The following is a 19,125-nucleotide window of genomic DNA, read 5'->3' as shown; positions in this document are numbered from 1 at the left end:
TAATTAACGACACTTTTAACGACGCTTTTTAGCGTTGTTAAATAACGACGCTTTTAAGCGTCGTTAAAAGCGTCGTCGGAAGCCAAAAAATCACCTCATTTCAGTCCCAAATGGAAATTCGCGACGCTTTAAAGCGTCGGAAATTTGCGACACTTAAAGCGTCGGAAAAGAGCGACGCTTTAAAGCGTCGTTAAATTGGAATTAGCGACGCTTTTAAAAGCGTCGGAAAATATTTTTTCCACTGTAGCATAGGCGACGCTTTACCGACGCTTTGGAAAGCGTCGGGATGGTTTTTACCGACGCTTTTAAGCGTCGCTAATAGCCAAAAAAAGCGTCGCTAATGTCCAATTTTGTTGTAGTATTGATACATGCTGAATGAAAAAAATTTTGTTAGTTAATCCTTAGGTCATTTCAGTTGGAACCCATGCACTTGAACCTTATATTTTGGTTTCGCTGGTCATTGCTTAAAACACCAATTGAGCATTCTAGTTGCTACTTGAATTGATCCTAGAACTTTGCCCTTCAATGTGCAGCACAAAGTCCATTCTGTGTAATATCCCTATCATAATAAATAAGAACTCTATATAGTTGTCATGAAAATGTTAACCAAATAAATTATGAAAAAGGAGACAATGAAACATCATATTTCTATGTGGAAACGTAGATCTCTATCTAACCTCAAGTTGTGGAATATGGTAGACCCATGTCAAGTCATCGTATACATCGACGCATGTCTATATCTTTACCGTTCATGATTAATCACTATCTTAATTGGCAAAATCAAATTATCTATGCATAAAAAATTATAATGTCAGGAAAATGTAATTGTCCAAAATCAAACATGCATGATGATCATCATGTCGGGAAATGTACAACAATCTAGAGAGTTTACCAAATTCCATTGACCAGTGCTGGAATGGAAGTCCAAGTAGAATTGTCACCAAGACTATCAATACACGATGCAAACCTGTAACTTGCCTACAACCAATCCCATGACTGTTATTGCCATCTTGAGCCCAAGATGGAAGGTCTTATAAAGTTCAAACTAAAATTGGGGGAAAAAAAGAAAATTAAAAGAAAAAAAAATGAGGCCTAGGATCCTGATTTGATTTAAACATATGAGAATAAATCGCAGCACATAAGTCTACCTCAAAAAAACTTGATTGGTGAGATCATAAGCATCCATCAATTTGTTCTTGTTCTATTGATTAAACCATGTTTATCGAATGTGCCATGTCATGACTGCAAACGTGAGGATCCTTCTATTGTAGCTCTCATAATGTGCATACGAAAATTTTTATCAACAGCATTGGTAGGAGGGGATTAGTGCAAAGCATTTGATGAGCCATTCAGCCTCATATTTTTTTGATGAAGAGGGAGGCAAAGCCACCCGGCTTTTATTAAAAAAGAAGAATTTGCAGAAACTATTTATAAAGAATTTGCAAGAAAGAAAGACACAAAAGAGCAATAAATTTTTTTTACAAAAAATAGTGGTCTATAAGTAGACCTGTTAAACTATTCAACAAACTGCAACCCAAGAAATTGATCTCCAAAAAAATCTAACCAAAGCTACGTTAGTGTTTTTTGTCACTAATTGACCAGCTATGGCTCCTCTTAGGAGCGTAAGGACCCCCCAGAACATGTGATCAAGGAGGACACCAGCCTCTTTGGAGAACACAAATAAGAACTACTCGATTAGAGTCTCTCTAGAGATCAGGAATGCCAATCTTGCAAGAGTGTTGTAAAGCATAGCTCAACAGCCTAAACATGGCATGGGACTGGAAAAATTTAGGAAGAAAATTCGTGGACTAGTTTTTCTCATTCTAGAGAGGCAAGACTGTTGAAAACCTGGATTCGAAGATACTGGTTGCCTGATGATAAGTAGCTCAAGCCACTGCACCAATGCCGTCTCCCCAAATTCAATTCCCAGCCCACCAAAACACATAAAAGGAGGGGTACTGAAACTACTTATTTTCAGCCTAGCCTGAGCACCGAGAAGCATACGTCAACGTTACCCCAATTATTGAAAAGCTCTAAAATTTTTATCATTTTTCCCCCTTTTGGCCCAATTATTATTCAATTTATTCTCCATAGGTGAATCAATACAAAAATATTCAATAATTTTTGAACTATACATGGATTCTGTTACAAAATCATCCAACCTTTTAGCATTTACTAAGAGTCGTCTTTGTGTTGCAAACAAGCCCTACCAAATATTGTTGCCCGTGTGAAGCCCACTATTGTTGTCATCTGGTATGACTGTCTCTCCTGTACTTATTTTGTTATTTGTACAATAAAAGATCGTATTTTTCAGGTTCGTTGTTTTATTTCCAATTTCTAGTTATCCTAATTCTGTTAAATTTAAGTTTAATAAATTTTGCTTTTTTATTTTTATCAAATCTCATTTTCTCTCTAGGCGAACTGTGCTCGAAAGCACAATTAGAAGAATGCTCGAATATCTTTTGAGTTGCTTGGCTACTAAACCTATTTATTTTAAAAATTCACAATTTTAGTTGCTTGACAGCTAGAGAAAACGGAGTCTCCTTTTGCGGATCTTGTAATCCCATAAATGTTCTATTTCATTTGGAAGCCACCATCTTCCTAATTTTCTCAAAATTAACTTTGATGATAGTGTCTTATATGGATGGAACAAATCTTGTTATTAGAAGTACAAGAGGTGGAATAGTTGCAGCAGGAGATGTCAGATTATTTGATACTCCAATTCTTATGACATAAGTGCATGCTGATCACATTAAAAATAAGAGCAGCTCTCCAATCTTATGAAGTGAAACATTTCAATAGAAAAATTAGCAGTGCCGTATAGACTGGACAACAACATATGCTACTGCTGATCACATAGAATCTACGGTATCTACCCTATGCACAGCTGCGGTAGCTATTCCTTCTGAACTGTTAGATATCCTAGTTTCTGATGCCCACGGATATATTTACTCTCCAATTTACCGAAGAAAAACTATTTATCCAAAAAGAAGAGCATATATTACGACCTTTCACATTGGACGCTTCACCTTACAATCGCTGTTGGACCAAGGCGCCACTCACTTAAAGCCACATTTCAATTTGATTGCCCGAGAACCTGTCCAAGGAGCTCCGTTGGATTCCCAGCACGCGCCACGTTGATAATGTCAAAATTCCAGGGTGTAGCAGGAGGGTAGAAAACAAACATGGAAACAAAAGCAGATCTTGAATTACATCATACCAGCCAGCAATATCACAATTTATTACAGGATCAAAAACGAAGGCACTGCAATGGATACGTAACCATGTTAAGTGGCATGCAAGGTGCCCAGTAACTAGATAGCTTTCGACCTGCACCGAATAATATTCACTATGATATTGGGAAATCATGATCAGCTAGCATACAGGGTTACAACTGACCAGAGAAAAAACAAATTAGAATAAAGAAGAGCCCTTAGCTAGCTCTGTTATTTGCAGAAATCCTCCACATACAATATACCGCCCCATAAAACATTGAAGACAGACATCACATTACATAAAATAGAAACAGGTGAAAGTTGTACTCAGATGAACTTAATTCAAGTACCACCGTTTTCTCTTATCTGTAACCTCAAACAATTCCCTCCTACCCATCTGACTGCATGCCTCTCAGCAAGTTCAGAAGGGAAAGGAACAGGTTGAGGATGTCTAGGTAGAGAACAACTGATGCCCATATGTACTCATCATAGGTGTAGCGCTTTATCAAGTTGTCTGTGTCATAGACAAGAAAAGCAGAGAATATGATAGCCCCGAGCCCGCCAAAGATAGCAACTGATGTGGACCCAAGTGGAAAGAATATCTGCATTAACCAGCATTCACAAGCATGATTGTTAGAATAAGCGGAAATCCAGCCACCAGGTTCAAAGCAAGAGGCAGGTCACTGTGTAAGATGACAGCATCATGTCCAGAAAACCAACTACTATTGCATGAGGAAGCCTTGGCAGTCAGAGACACCATCACTAAGAGTAGTAAGGCTGTGAAGAAATATACAGCTCCTAGTTCTTTCCCCTTTCTTTCCTTTTCTTTTTCTTATGAAGTGGTTTTCAGATATCAGAGAGGGAAACAATCACTTTAGTAGAGAGAAGATGAACAAGCATAAACTTCCTGGGACTATTATTTTGAAATGGTTTTCCATATTTTATTAATAATAAGTTATAAAAGATGCTACTCAATGAAGAGATTTTAGTTCCACAGGGATTGTTGAAACTCGAAAGCTGAATCCCTTTACATGACTTTGGTAGGTACAACAATGATTTGCTAGTGAACTCGCAGGGGCATTCTTTTGCCCAAGTATAAACCTAAGCAGTGCTTTGCGAACTTTGGATATTCAAGAGCTGCTTAAGGTTGGCTACAATATTTTCCACATGGCCCGTCTGGCTTTTGTATAACCACACAAAAAAATATCTATAAAAAAGTAATTTAGTTGATAAATTTGATATATTACCTCTAAAACATTATAATATCTATTATGTCCCTCCACTTCTCAAAAGATGAAAACAGCTCTGCATGGAGGCAGCAGCCTGCAATTCACAGGCAAGTAGAATCCACCGAGGAATGCCATCCATCCTTTCTCTATTAGTAACTAAAGATAATTGTATCAAGCTTTATTTGAATGATCAGTAACTTAGGAGCCTTGATTTTTTTTTTTTTTTTTGCTTTTCCTTCATATTCTCTTGCAAGCTCACTGCTTTGCTTCTATAAGTGCACTCAAAAAAAAAATGTGCTCATGAAATTTCCCTCATCAGACATTAGGGCTGAAAATAGATCGGATATAGATTGGAGACCGGATACAAATATAGATGTGGATATTAAACAGATATCACAATTAGTATCCATATTTAGTCTAAATAAATAAAAATATGAATCGGATATTAACCATATCCATATTTATGCTAAATGGATATGGATGCAAGTCATATATTAGTTATATCCATATTTTCTCTATACAAATACGGACATAAGTTGGATATTATTCAGATATAAATCGGATTGCGAGTGGATTTAATAATGAAATCAAGATAAATGATGTAGTCCTAAAGAATAATGATGAAATCCAATATCAAGGTTGCATATGATAACATAGCTAACTGGATATTGATCTAAATTATAGTTATTAAACTCACACATGGAGACTGACCTGGTTAGGGGCCTAGATCATCGCTCCAATTGGATTTTTATTAAAAATATATGAGAAATTATTTTTTAAACTAAAAATATATAACATTAAAAAATCAAGTATTTATTTTATTAGAGAACTTGTAAAAAAAATTATGTATAGATATACATATTGATATTTTTAACTTAATTCTGAAATACCATAAGAGAAAAACTGAAATGTTCCATATTTTTATCATAGTGAAAAGGATTGATTTTTTACAACAATAATAAATAATATATGAAAACTGCTATTTTTATGAACCGAACAAGTCTTAAAGAAGTATAATAAAATGTCAATATAGAGTAGGGGCAACCATTGTCTTAGTGGGTGGGTGGGTGGTTGGTGACTAACTCAAAACACACAGGTCGATCCTTGACAAGAGTGGTATTTTAGATGATTTTTTTAGCGGATATCCAGATCCTGATCTGGCAAAATTCATGAATGGGCATCCGAATCCAGATCCACATTCGATCAGATTCAAATATTTCTATCCAAAACCGATCTAAACCAGATCCAGAAGGGGATCTGATCAGATAATTTCGGACCCGTTTTCAGCCCTATCAGACAGGTGAAGTCCACTTCAAGATTCAGGCACTACATCTTCAGCTGCCTATTTCAATTAATCTGAGATGGCTTCAAGTTCAAAGGATCCAAAGAGCTCATAAAGCGATGAAACCAAATTATAGTCGGCATTGAATAGAAGGACCTATAAGGACTAAAGCCATAAACCACCCCAGATTCTATTAACCAATTATTGTGTTGTTCTTGAACTAGCATTAACAGCCTGACCAGTGCTCTGTTCTTGTTGAACCCTCAGTTCGTTGCATGCTAATCATAATTCAAAACAAACTCAAATCATCTACTGCATCCTTACCTTCTTTAGCTTTATTTTAAATATCTAGAAGACTAGATCTTACTCAACATAGTTGAGCACCAGGAATATAATTATGAGGTGGCCTTACAAATTTACTTAGTTATAAAAGCATTTGCCATATTACATCATACTTAATGTTTCATAGTACTATTCAGTTTTATATTGGTTGGAGGAGCAAGAAGAACCCTGAGATTTGAATTAGTTGCCAAATTTGGGAGGAGTGCTGGTGTGATGAAGTGGATATCTAGAAACAATTTAGGTAAGGAAGCATTTAGGAAGTGGGTGCAAGTTTGAGATCTCAGGAAGATCCCAACTCCCAAGCATGTATATTGTCCTGGGTAGAAAATACCAACTACTAAAGGGTGTCACAACTTGGTTTCAATTTTAGATTTGACCAATCCAAACAAGTTTTAATTTCAGCAATTTTGGTAGTTCTGATTGAAGTTTTAGAGTCTCAACTACAAAATTATTAAAAAAACGAAAATTCATAACAATAGAAAGTAAATAAAGTCAAGAAGACTGAAGATACATCACGCACCATTTTAGCATAAAATTTAAACTGTTTTGAATCTTTGAATAAGATAAAAATAACTTTGACACTCTAAAAAGTTTAAAAATTGTTAAAGTTTATTGTGAAAAAGTCAAAGCTCAAGAAAATATAGAATATTATACATTTAAAAAAAAAAGATTGAACAATTCCTGATCACTAAATAAAATTATTGATGTTGATTAAAACATACCTGGATAAAGCTCGTAAGAAGAAGAACAAGAAGACCGGCAAATAAAATGGGTCCAAGATAGCTAAAGTCCTTGCCCTTCTTTGAAGCCCAGAAAGTATAGCCAGTTAAGGACAAAACAACAGCTGAAGTTAAAACCAATGCCTCCAGCACAATTCTACCTGAAAAAGAACAATAACAATATATATATATATATATATATATATATATATATATATATATAAAAGAATGAGCATATCACAGAAATCTCAACAAACACTAGACTGGAATAATAACTCTAGAAAGCAACCGGTTTTTCACCTTGGGTATTTGCACAAGCCACACCCACACTCAAGCTTAGGCACACAGTGAACAGCCCAAGAAATATGAAATTCAGTGGGTGCTTTTGTTGATAATGATACAGTGGGAACATCACTGTAAAATAGAGACTTTGGTTAGTGTATCACTATTAATGGTACAAAAGAAGAAACTTTGAGTTACATTTCTTTAGCATGAAAACTGCAAAAGAATGTCCAGAAGAGTCATTTATTACATAATTTTCTCCATCCAGCAGTACAAAATGAACACAAGCTAACCATAAACTTCAATGGAAACCGATAAGTGGAGGAAAAAAAACTGCTAAAAGAAATTAGCAACGAATTTCAAGAGTATACATTACAAATGCAATTGAGAGCAGGCTCGGTCAAATTAATGCTTAAAGCTGAACAATGGTAAAGCACTAAGAGATATAGGAATGAAGAAAAGAGCATAGCTAATCTCAAGTATGATATAATGTTGAATGCAATTGTTCCATTTAAAAATTAGGCATGATCCAGAATAGATTCCAACCCAGCCTGCACTACCAAGCAAATTGGGTGCCCCAATTACTGGGCTAGAGAAGGCCAGCAACCTGCACATTTGGAAATGCATGCCTTCATGCTTATCTCTTAATTACTAAAATATATCAAAAACAGTTTGTGAACTACTCTTATTATATAGACCGACCAACAACGATATGAAAATAATTGGAAGATAAATATAAGTTTCTGATTAAGGTTTCCAATGCATTCAAATCAAAAGAAGAAAAGAAGTCAAAAAATTAGAGATGACATGATGCATGGGTTTTTCATCTCCCAACCAAGCAGCAGCCTCTCTTGCCACCAACATCCTCTCTTGCCACTATCAATGTGGTTCATAGGGTCATGTATCAGATATTAAATATGCTTTTCACTACTGAAGTTGCCACCCAAGAAGGCCTAGTGTCATATAGCTATGACATTATTAGAAATGTCAAAACTTTGTTTACATTATTTCAGAAATTGATGACAACATATGTTCTCTAAGCTAGCGGCAAGTGTTGCTAATGATTCATGTAATCTTCCAGAATCCTGCCTTTTCACTTACATAGCAATTATGTTTTTGTCCATTCTTCCCTTTTTTTCTTCTTTTTTTCCTTTTGAGATGAGTTTGGTAAAACCATCAAATAAATTTTCAGTGAAACACAATAACCTAATTTTAGGTATGAAATCATTTTCTTCCAACTCTATTCATATTAATATATTAGGTCCTGTGTGAACCACTTTGTCTAGGTGATTTTCCACATGACACATACCATGGAATTTCACAACCACAAACAAGTCTTCTTCTTTATTTTCAAATATTTACCTGCTTTGGCACTTTGCCGCCTAGACAACCTGTCAAAATCATGCAACTTTTTTTCTAGAATTACTCATTTATCAAGCTGTACACCCATACATGGAACTTACTACTTTAATCAGCTATAGCCTTAAAACTTTCAATCTCAGCCCTATTATGATCCACAAAAATGGAAAAAATTACAATCAACCAATCTATTGTCTTGCATGATTTGGACCAATGTCCACACTTTATTTGGCTGTCATGCATTTCAAAAATCAAATTGCCATCAAGACCATCTTTATATATGCAGATAATGGACACACCTTCTATGACCCTTTGATTACAGCAAGCCATAGAAAGTCAAAGGACTAACCAAATGTGGTCAGAACTACATTAATTTAAGATAAAGCGCAGATTCTGTTGCACAATTAACCCAATAAACAGGTATTGAATTCAACAACCAAAAGAACATTAATTTACTAGAGCAAACCAACCTAAACCCAGAAAAAATGACACAAAAAAAAATGCTAGACTGCAATTAGATTTCAGATGAAAAGAAAATGGAGATGCACGAAGAAGGGTTATCATACCAAAGATAGGAAGGAGGGCAAGGCCAAAAGCGAGGCTGTAGCTACCCTTAACAAGTTCATTAACTGGGGCACAAAGAATGGATATGGCGGAGACTATCGTGGTGAGAATGATAGAGATGGTGAGTATACCATAAACCTTGCGGACAAAGCCCCACAGGAGCTCATTTATGTTGTCAGAGAGTCCTTGGTAGGGCATCCCCACCTCCAAATCCTCTTTCTCCATGCTCGCATGCATGTACATCTCCATTTTTCTAATCCTTCCTTGCTCTAAGTTTCTACTTCTGCTCTACACAAACGCAGGGGAGAAGAGGAGATGTGGTCTTAAATATCTATTGTCACATAAACGCCAAAGGGAAAGTATGTTACATATAGTTTTGTCTTCATTGTGGAAACTGATGAATGGACAGCTGGATGTGATTGGAAAAGTTTGGATGTCGCAAGGTCTTTGTCAGTTAACACTATTACAAGGGGCCACCAACCATGGAATCGATTCACCGACTCCCTACGAGAAGAGTTCCATTAAAAATCTTACAGAATAGTTTTGGCTTGATTATGAAAACTGATGAATGGATATCTAGGTATGATTAGAAAATTTGGGAAGTTACGAGTTCCTTATCAGTCATGACTTTTACAAGCAGTCACCACCCATGGAATGGATCCACTGATCGTTACGATGAAAATTCTCTTAGATCAAAAAATAACTTGACAAAACATCATACCCTTGGGCAAGAAACAAGATGAGGGGGTTATATATACATGTCTTAATGGTCTAATGGACACCAAAAGGATTGGCATGTTGCAAAATAGATGACAAAAGGATTAGTATATTACAAAATAATGTTGGATTGGTCATGAGAACTGACAGATGGATGGAAGGATAGATGAGTGATTAGAAATTATGAATTTAAGAGGTTGGTCTTGATGCCGTATGATGGATCCACAGACTCCATGAAGAAATTTCTTCCAAATCAAGAAAATATCTCATGCAGCATCACACCATTCAACACCTACAAATTTGGCTGCATGCAAGTGAGAGGGCATGACGCTAATGGTTACTTAAAACTGGGTGTATTAACCTCGGTGACAGTATAAAGGCGATGCCATCGAATTTTAGTCTTGGCCTCCCTGGATATACATGCAGCAATGCCACTGTAGTTGCACCTAGCAAGGTCTAAGTTGATAGCCAACGGAGCATCCAATATCTAAGTAAGTGATAAAGATGTTTCCTTGCAGATGTTAGCTTTTCTCCTCTTTCTTCTGCAGATTCCATGTACAAATCTTCAAATTGAGAGGATTATGGTTATGTATTAGTGATGATTTTGATGAAACTTAAAGAATTTCAAGTGTTCTGGCAATAAGAATTTCACTACATGCAAATGAGAGGGCATGACACTAACTGAAACTACTTAAAACTTAGTTGATTAAGCATATCTATTGATATCAACAATTCACTTAAGGGAGTGTTAATTACTAAAGAAAAGTTCCTTCGTTGTTATTAGGTAATGTGTTTTAGAACTAGGTTGGCTAGAACTAGGATGGAAGATTAACCCATTTTGGTATCTAAGTCATGAGTCATTGGTTCAAAAGCCGATCGTGCCACCTAGCCATTGCATATCTTGGGATTTTGCCATGTGTCCACCCTAATTCAGCATGTATGCATACCACGAGTGGGTGTGTTGCAGACACAGCTAGGTTAAATGAAGAAGTACAAGAAAAAAAGTTGCAATCAAGTATCTCACCCTAGCTGATGAAGAAAAAGGCAAAAGTAAAGTGAAGAAAAAGGAAAGAAAAGGGTTGCCATTAGCACAACTTTCTAGTGTCTTGTCAAGGACAAAAAGGATGAGAAGGAGGGACAAGATGGGGCTTCCATCAATACCAATTCTTGTGTCTTGCCAAAGGGAGAAAAAGGAAAGAGAAAGAGGGAAGAGATGAGGTTTGAATACTTCTTGGTTGTGTCAATCACCTTTGAAGACAATCAAGGCATTCTACTCTTTCTCTCGTTCCCTTTCTTTCCCCTGCTTTTCTTTTCTTTTCCATTTCTTAGCTAGACCAAAGAAAACCATATCACCAAACCAAGCCCCTCCCCTTTTCTATGGGATCATTTACTTGTTACTTTCCATTGTTTGCCCTTTTCCTTTCAATGTTGTGAAGTGCTTCTTTTGTCTTTTCAACATAGCACCCTCTATAATCTCCCCGTTTCACCTACAAAACATTTTTTCCTTGTTTTATGTCACACGGTTTTTGGGTTAGACTACCTGCTAAATGTTAAAAGCCTATTTGGCATCATTTTTATTTCTCATTTATTACTTTTAAAAACAAAATCATTCAAACCAACACGAAAACATGTTTTTATTTTCTATTTTTCAAAAGTCATCTTCATTATTTCTAGAAAAAATGAAAGTAAGGAATTCTTACTTTCACTATTTTTAAAAACTAAAAACTCATGTCTTTTACCACCGACACTACCTTCACCATCAGTGTCATCACTGCCACCGTCGTAGGCATCGTTGTCTCTGACACCGCCAGTGCTGCTGCTGCCACCACCGCTACCTCTGCCACATCATTGCTACCACCACGACCTCTGCCACGCCACCTCCACCATCATCGCCTCCACCACCACAATGTCAGTGTCCCCACCACCACTGCCACCATTGCCACACTGTTGGCACCCTCTCCAACGTCATCACCACCATGGCCTCTACTATCTCCAGCACCACTATTATTGCCTCGGCCACCATCATCATGTTTATGTTATTAAAAATAATTGACCATACCAAGCATATTTATACTTTTTAAAAACTTAGAAATAAAATAAAAATAAAATTTCTTCTTTATTCCTGAAAATAAGAAGAATGAAAGTGATGCCAAATAACACCTAAATCTTTGAGAAAAGATTTAAGTTTCAAAATCAATCACGAGCCCTCCATATTCAAGATCCACATTATAGATAGTGTTTTACACCACTGAAAATACCTATAAACTAATCATCTTTTGGGCAGTCTCCAACCTACTTATCCGCTGGAAAAATGAACGACTTTAATTGACATGACATAGTGGTTTGCGATGACCAAGCATCAAAACGTATTATGTTCTATTTTCACAGGTTTAAGATTGGTACATTATAATCAACAAAGAGGATATTCAATTTAAATTCCATATAGTTTAATACACTAGTTTAATAGGTATCATCCATTTTTGAATTCCTTTAGAGCTCAGTTAGCGTTCTCCAAAAGGTAAGATATTCTATTTCTAGGTATTTTCAAAGTGTAGATCAGAATCAATGGCATGGATTTTGGTTTGGACTTTCCTATCAATTATTTTTATCATTAAATATCACTGAGCATGAAGTCCAACTCTCCCCTTATCAATGTCATCATGCCCACGTGCTTTGAGTTTTTTTTTTGTATTGCCTTGTTAGATTCTTCAAGTGGACACTAGCACTTGCTACCTATGTCTAGGCAACAATAACAATCAACAAATCACAATTAAATCTCTTAATAAGGCCTTTTCCCTTCTCAAATTCTCCTTCTTCATTACTATTTTAGGCATGAAAGATATATTATATTAACTTTATTCATACCAATAAATGCATTATTATATGTTTTATATCTAACAAAGACCACCTTTCAAGCAATTTCTAACCTTATCAAGCATTCAATAAACATAATTATGACTGCCTTCTACTTTCAGAGTTACTTAAATGCTTTAGTTCCTTTTCTAGATGCTTAAGCCTTATGACCACAATAACCCATTAATCAAGCCAAACAACAATATGTGGAACTTAATTAATCACTTTAATTTACAAAATGCATTTCAAGCACTCCAATATCATATAGGCTTAAAAGGAGATATCAAGCAACAATGAAATTCTGCAAACAAACAATGCAAGCAACATACCAGCATGATGGATGAAGAAAGGCAAGCCATTATACAATACCATCAATAGTAAGAAAGATAAGCCTTATGACAAGAATCTCTAAACACATAGAGCATAAAAGGATGATGCACAAACCATGGTTTCAAATCCCGATGGGACATCCTATGGAATGCCGGGACAGGGTACCATCCTAAGAGTCGAGATGGGGTATTATCCCAAGTGTTGGGAGAGGATCCACCCCGCCATTGTCCAAGCATCCCGATCAGCACATCTTGGGACATTCTTCATCCCTAGTGTTGGATGACGACACATCCCATTCCATAGAAAAATTGGGGCGACCACATCCATCGGGATTTAAACCTCACAAACACTGATGTCTTAGCACTAGAAAGAGCATTTTGGATAGGGGCTGCTAATTTAAAAGAGCAAATACTTAATTGTAGATAGGATAAGGGAATGCCTAGTCAATCTTACTATAAAGAGACTTGCTTAGCATGCTTGCTTAGCATGTTTGGCATACCCAACCAGAATAATGCCATAAAGTCCATGAGCCAACTTCAAGGAGTTAGATGATGAGCAAAATAATGTGAACCCTAAAACACAGCAATGAAAAATGGCAAAACCTAGCTGATCCAGTAGCATGTTAGAAAGAGAGAAGTCTTGACCAAAAAATACAATATTGGTTCAAGTGCCAATGAACAGATGAGTTAACTAGAAGTTAAATAACAAAAGGCCCCAATTTTATCAGGGAAAGAAAATGGAAGCTCAATCAAAGGAAGCCACATGAACCTACGACAGAATAAAAGGAGAAAATCTTGTAAAGATTCAAAGATTGAGTCTCCACTAGGTGCCTGCTACTGCAACAAAACAGGAATTAGCCGCAAAATAATGGTACATAAAACCAAAGAATCCAGATAGAAAACCAATTTCAAAGAAAATCAAGGATCAAGGGGAACAACTGAGAGTTCATCAACCAGAAAATGCAAAATGGAATCCACAGAAAGATGGAGCCCATTAAAGCCCTAAGAGTACGCATGAAGAACAAACGCTACAAAGTCAAGTATGCCTCAAGGACACAGCCGCAGACCTCGTTCTTTTCAACAGCTTACGATGCAATAAAGCTTGCCTCATCGGATGATCCCGAACAAACCCCATAACTGAGATGGCAGTCATGCATTTCCAAAGTCAAGATTTCCTTCCTTGCATATCTTTCTAACTGATCCATTTACATCTAAAAATATACAAAGACCAATCAAACAAAAGGGAGGAAGTTCAAGTAAAAAAAGTTCAGTAAAATCGATGCTAAAGCCAGATCCACCCAAACCCTAGCTTTCAAATCAAGAACAAAAGATTATTAATTCAATAGAAGAGAAAAACAACAATAATAACACGAAAAGACGAGGATCGGATCAAGAGAACAATTCAAGGCCGGAAAAAAAAAGAATTGTCGAAAGAAAGAGAAGAAGGAGAGGGTCATACGGAAGAGCGGAAGGATGGCAAAACCAAGGGCGAGGCCAGAGCTTCCGGTGAGGAGGTTATTGATGGAGGCATTGAGGACAGTAGCAGCAGACACGACGGTAGTGAGGACGAGCTGGGCGGCGAGGATGCCGTAGACCTTGCGGACGAAGCCCCACCGGAGCTCGCTCTCGCCGCGGGAGAGGCCCGGGTACAGCGTCCCGGCCTCCAAGTCCCCCGCCGCCGCCTTCTCCACGCTCGCGTACCCGTACATCTCTCCCATCCCTCTTCGAACCTTCCTCTTATTCGCTCCTTCCTCTCGGTTTCTTCGCTTCTGCTTCTCGGAAGAGGTGGAGACCGGGGCGGGGACGGGTTCGATTTATGGCGCTGGTAGCGCATTCCAAATATCACCCTAACCGATGGATGGTGGATGGGCGGATGCGATTGAAGGATGTATTGAGCCTGTTCGTCTCCTACGGCGAGATCCAAAAATGGGATACATCCAATTCTGTCGAGGAGTTATGTCCGTGCTGCTTCGGATGGTGCCGTGGTTTTGGTGAGGTGTTCTTGATGCATTTGATGAAATGTGGCTACATGGTTGAGTGGTTGGTGCTTTACTTGGCTACTCCTATTTCAATTAATTGTATACTTGATTGTTAGTATGTTTCTATCATTGGTATGTTTCTTAGTCTTGTGATTTTTGTTGGTTGATTTTGATGGCCCAGCAGCGGTGATTGTTCTTAGGATTTGGTAAGGTGTTTGGATTGGATCATTTGATTAATTTTGCATCCTACCATGATTGCTCTAAATCAAGCACAAATGAGGGAGAAGGCGTAGGAAAGTGGGAGAGAGTGACGATGTCATTAGAAAATGATTGAAATCCGATCGTCCGATGGTGGTTTGTGGTTCGAAGGCATCAAGAATACAGAGACATGTCCTCAGAGAAAGCAACGATACGCTACGCACGTATATTAGAAGACGAACGGTGCGGCAGATTGGATAGCTTTCTTTATGGCTCATCACTCTAGAGGCTTCACCTGAGCAGACCATGGGTCTGTGCAAGAGCTTTATTGTAGTATTTTACTTTTTGATTTTGTTGGTCGCACTCACATGTGTCGTGTGTGAGCCTTCGATGTACCAAAAAAAAAAAAGGCGACGATACATAGAGAAAACACAAAAGGTTTCCAACAAAGGCATAGCCTAACTCAAGGAGAAATTTATAGAGGTCCATCTCCCACTTAAAGCTTAGATAGAAAACCTGCAATGAATTCAAAGTTATTCCCCTCTCTAGAGGCCGCCAACTTTTCCAATTCCAGCTTGCTAAGGATCAGGAATGGATGGTTACGAATGGTTCTTGGACTATTGTAGGACAAGTGTTGGCCTTGGAGAAGTTGTGACCAAACTTTCGACCTGGGATTGACTTCATCAGACGTACCTCTATTTAGGTGCGATTTTCGGATCTTCCATTAGAACAATGGGATCGAAGGATATTATTGAAGATTACTGCTGCTGTAGGCACTCACTTATATATTGACAATTGGACTAAGAAAGTCATTCATAGTAAACATGCAAAGGTTTGCGTGCAAGTAGACATCACAAAACTATTTCATCTCAAAGTTGATATAATTGCATAAGAGAAGAAAAAAAAAATTCACTTTTATTTTTATCATAAATTGTAAAAATTATTTTTAAAATAAAAAAATAAAAAATAAATATTTTTTAGGGGAAACTAATGACCGGTCCAGTGTTGGACCAGAGTATAAGGAAAAGTCCCTGTTGACACGGTCTTTTAACTCCCGGTCCCAAGAGATTTTGGATTTATATCTGGTGACGAAACTACCCTTTATTCCTCCCTTGGGCCTTCCGGCTTCCTTTGTTCCTCTTCCTCTCGACCGACTCCTCTTCCTCTTCCTCTCATTATCTTCTTCCTCTCGACCTAGGAAGAAACCCTTCTTCGTCTTCCTCTTCCTCTCGATTGAGTATTTTTCTTCTCGACCCAGGAAGAAACCCTTCTTCTCCTTCCTCCCACCGAGTCCTGTTCTATCGATGGAGTCCTCTTCCAGTTGACAAAGTTCTCTTCCTGTTGGCCGAGTCCGCCCTGATAAGCATACCAAATCGCAAGTAAGGTTCCGCTCGCCCAATGCTACTGGATACCATAATGCTGGTTATAATCGAAGCTAAACCCTAATCTCTCTTGCTTCCCATTTTTTTTGTTCCGAAGAAATTTTTGATTTCGGTTTTGAATGTTATGGAATGAATTATTGATTTCGCCCATGGAAGATTTGTTTTTATTTTTTGAGAACTATAATGCTAGCTATAATTGAAGCTAAACCATAATCTCTCTTGCTTTCCGTTTTTTTTGTTCCGAAGAAATTTTTGATTTCGGTTTTGAATGTTATGGAATGAATTATTGATTTCGCCCAGGGAAGATTTGGTAGGTGATATATTGGCATAGTTTCCTGCGAATACATCATATAAGGTAGCTGTTTTTTTTTTATTTTATCCTGCAGTGATTCTTAATTTGATGTTAATTAATTGTATCACAATGCATTCGTGAAAGATTTGTTTTATGAATAATGTGTTTCATTAATATTTTTTATGCAAACATTTTATATGGCTCCAATTCAGAGTAGAGGCAAAGTACGTTCTGTTGGCTCAAATAATATGGTCAATGGAATGTGCTACTTCAGCTACTATGTCTAATTTATCGTTACCCTTGTGCAGTCTATGTCTCGGGAGCAGAAGGATAGGGTGACCGCAATTCCTTTTGGACATATGCTAGGTTTGCCATATATCAAGCAGAGTAGGCCTGTCCTAAACACTTTGCTCTCTTTTTGGGATGATGTGGAGGAGGATTTTTGGTTTGGTAAAGTTTTAGTGCCTTTTATAAGGAGTGAGTTTGCACTCATCCTTGGTTTGAGTGCCACGGGCGATGAGGTCGAACTGTATAGGGAGGGGAGGGTTACTTCTAACCTTATCACCCGTTTTTTTGATGGTGACCACAAAAAGGCCGGTAGGGATGCAATAGAAAATAGATTACAATTCCTAGTTGGAAAGAGAGCATGACAAGATGTAGAGGATTTCTCCAAATTATGGGTTCTATACCTCTTTGTGACTATCCTGTTTCCAACCGTACACTACTATGTTCCTAAGGCATTATGTTCATATACTGATGATTTAGACCGGTTAGATTCATATAGTTGGGGTATTGCCGTTTTTGCTTTTGTTCTCCAACAGATACCTAGTATATCTAATAGTGTGAGGAGAAGGAACATAACCGGAAATGGATCTGGTGGATATATGGATGGGTGCACAGTCGCTCTGGTGGTAAGCATCTTTGTATTTTTTTTTTTATTTGATTGTTAAGATATGTATTGTGTTGAAATTTGATGTTCACATTGATTTTTGGAAGGCATGGGTTGTTGAGCATTCGAATATCCTTTTGGGCAGCCACCGGCCACCGTTCATGTATCCACGTCTGTTGCGTTGGAGCAACGCCAAATTCCCTCGCAAGATGGACGTGATCGCCAAAGTTATGAAGAACTTAAAAAGATTTTAGGTTTGAATATTCATTTGTAACATCACAATTATTTTGACATGATGCAAAACTTAAGTTTTCGCTTGCGACAGGTGATCGAGAAGCTAGAGCCTGGGGAGGAGGAGTTGCACATTCTCTTGCGAGGAAGGCCACTATTAGAAGCTCCGAAAGAGATAACTTAGGTAGTGCACATTTAGAAGTACTTGGCGCAGATTTATTTCCATGTGGCACACACCTTTTATTTTGCGGCACACACTTATAACCACTTAGTACACATTTAATTTCATTTGGCACTTAGTTAAAGATATACACTAAATTGGATAATTGTGTTGTTTTAGTTTCCGTCATCCAGCCAGAGTGAACGACCTCCACTGAAAAGCTTACAGACCCGCTTACAAGTGGTTGAGAGGTCTTTGATCTTGATTGATAAGAGGGTGTCCAGACTTGAGAAGGTCCTCCGAGATAATGGTCTCTTGGTGAATGATGAAAATGTTCAGCATGATACAAATTTTACTGAGGTAAGCAAAGTTTGATGAATTATTAACTATGTCATCTTGGGGATCATGGTTGTTGTTATGAATTAAATACAACTCATTATTAGGTGAGTGAACAGCATACTACAGTTGAAGCTATGGACAAAACTATAGTGGAGGAAGATGAGATGCACGATAGTGCAGATAAGATGGAGGTATGTAATTATTTGATTTTGATAAAATATATTTTTATCATTATACTATCTTGTTTATTACATGAAATGTATATTCTTATCAGGTTATTTGGCCCACTGATGTTGAGGGTGAGAAAGAAGGTGGACCCACCACGAAATATGTTTCCTTTTTATGTAGGCGCGTGAAGTTCGGAGCGTGTGAGCGAAAGGCAACAGAGAAAGCAAAGGCCATATCACACTTTCCAAATACTTATAGAAGGGCAAAAAAGAAACAAAAAATTAAATCCATAGGTGAAGGTAGTATGGCACTAGCAATTAGAAAGGAGGATTTGCCCGCTCAGTCGAGTAAATTATTGGAGCCTATCACTACTGTACTTATGGAGCTCCACAAGTCAATTCCACTTGACAAAGAAACATCACCCCCTAGAGAGGTATACGAATTTGGTCAGTTCCTTAAATATTTTGTATATATATGCAATTTGTTAAGTCCATATCATGTTTTTTGCTAAGTAAAATTGTTATATTCTCATTTCATTTCACTTAGCTTTTAGAAGAAACTACTAAATTCGTTGATGTTGAAAGAGTGGTAACGCC

At 37.4% G+C, this 19,125-nt stretch overlaps 1 protein-coding gene across 1 annotated transcript; it reads right to left on the bottom strand.

Moving 5' to 3' along the window:
* Nucleotides 1-3,217: 3,217 nt before the first annotated feature.
* LOC103696777 (BI1-like protein) lies at nt 3,218-14,688 on the bottom strand. The gene is made up of 4 exons (XM_008778491.4): nt 14,351-14,688; nt 7,088-7,201; nt 6,791-6,948; nt 3,218-3,817 (listed from the first exon to the last, which is right to left on the bottom strand). Exons 1-4 carry the CDS (start codon nt 14,607-14,609, stop codon nt 3,605-3,607), a joined length of 744 nt encoding a protein of 247 aa, XP_008776713.2. The 5' UTR covers nt 14,610-14,688; the 3' UTR covers nt 3,218-3,604.
* Between the last annotated feature and the right edge of the window lie 4,437 nt (nt 14,689-19,125).

The sequence above is a fragment of the Phoenix dactylifera genome, unplaced genomic scaffold, assembly GCF_009389715.1.
Source record: "Phoenix dactylifera cultivar Barhee BC4 unplaced genomic scaffold, palm_55x_up_171113_PBpolish2nd_filt_p 002131F, whole genome shotgun sequence".
In the NCBI taxonomy this organism is placed as follows: domain Eukaryota; kingdom Viridiplantae; phylum Streptophyta; class Magnoliopsida; order Arecales; family Arecaceae; genus Phoenix; species Phoenix dactylifera.
The sequence above is the reverse complement of the archived record's forward strand: the minus strand, read 5'-3'. Positions and strand labels throughout refer to the sequence as shown.

What these genes read in the sequence shown, in the direction of transcription:
- LOC103696777 (XM_008778491.4), bottom strand. Translation starts at nt 14,609, where the DNA reads ATGGGAGAGATGTACGGGTACGCGAGCGTGGAGAAGGCGGCGGCGGGG. An exon ending in TGCCATCCTTCCGCTCTTCC is followed by an intron (nt 7,202 to 14,350) that starts GTATGACCCTCT and finishes TCTATTTTACAG; the next exon opens with TGATGTTCCCACTGTATCAT. An exon ending in TTCTTACGAGCTTTATCCAG is followed by an intron (nt 3,818 to 6,790) that starts GTATGTTTTAAT and finishes TGGTTAATGCAG; the next exon opens with ATATTCTTTCCACTTGGGTC.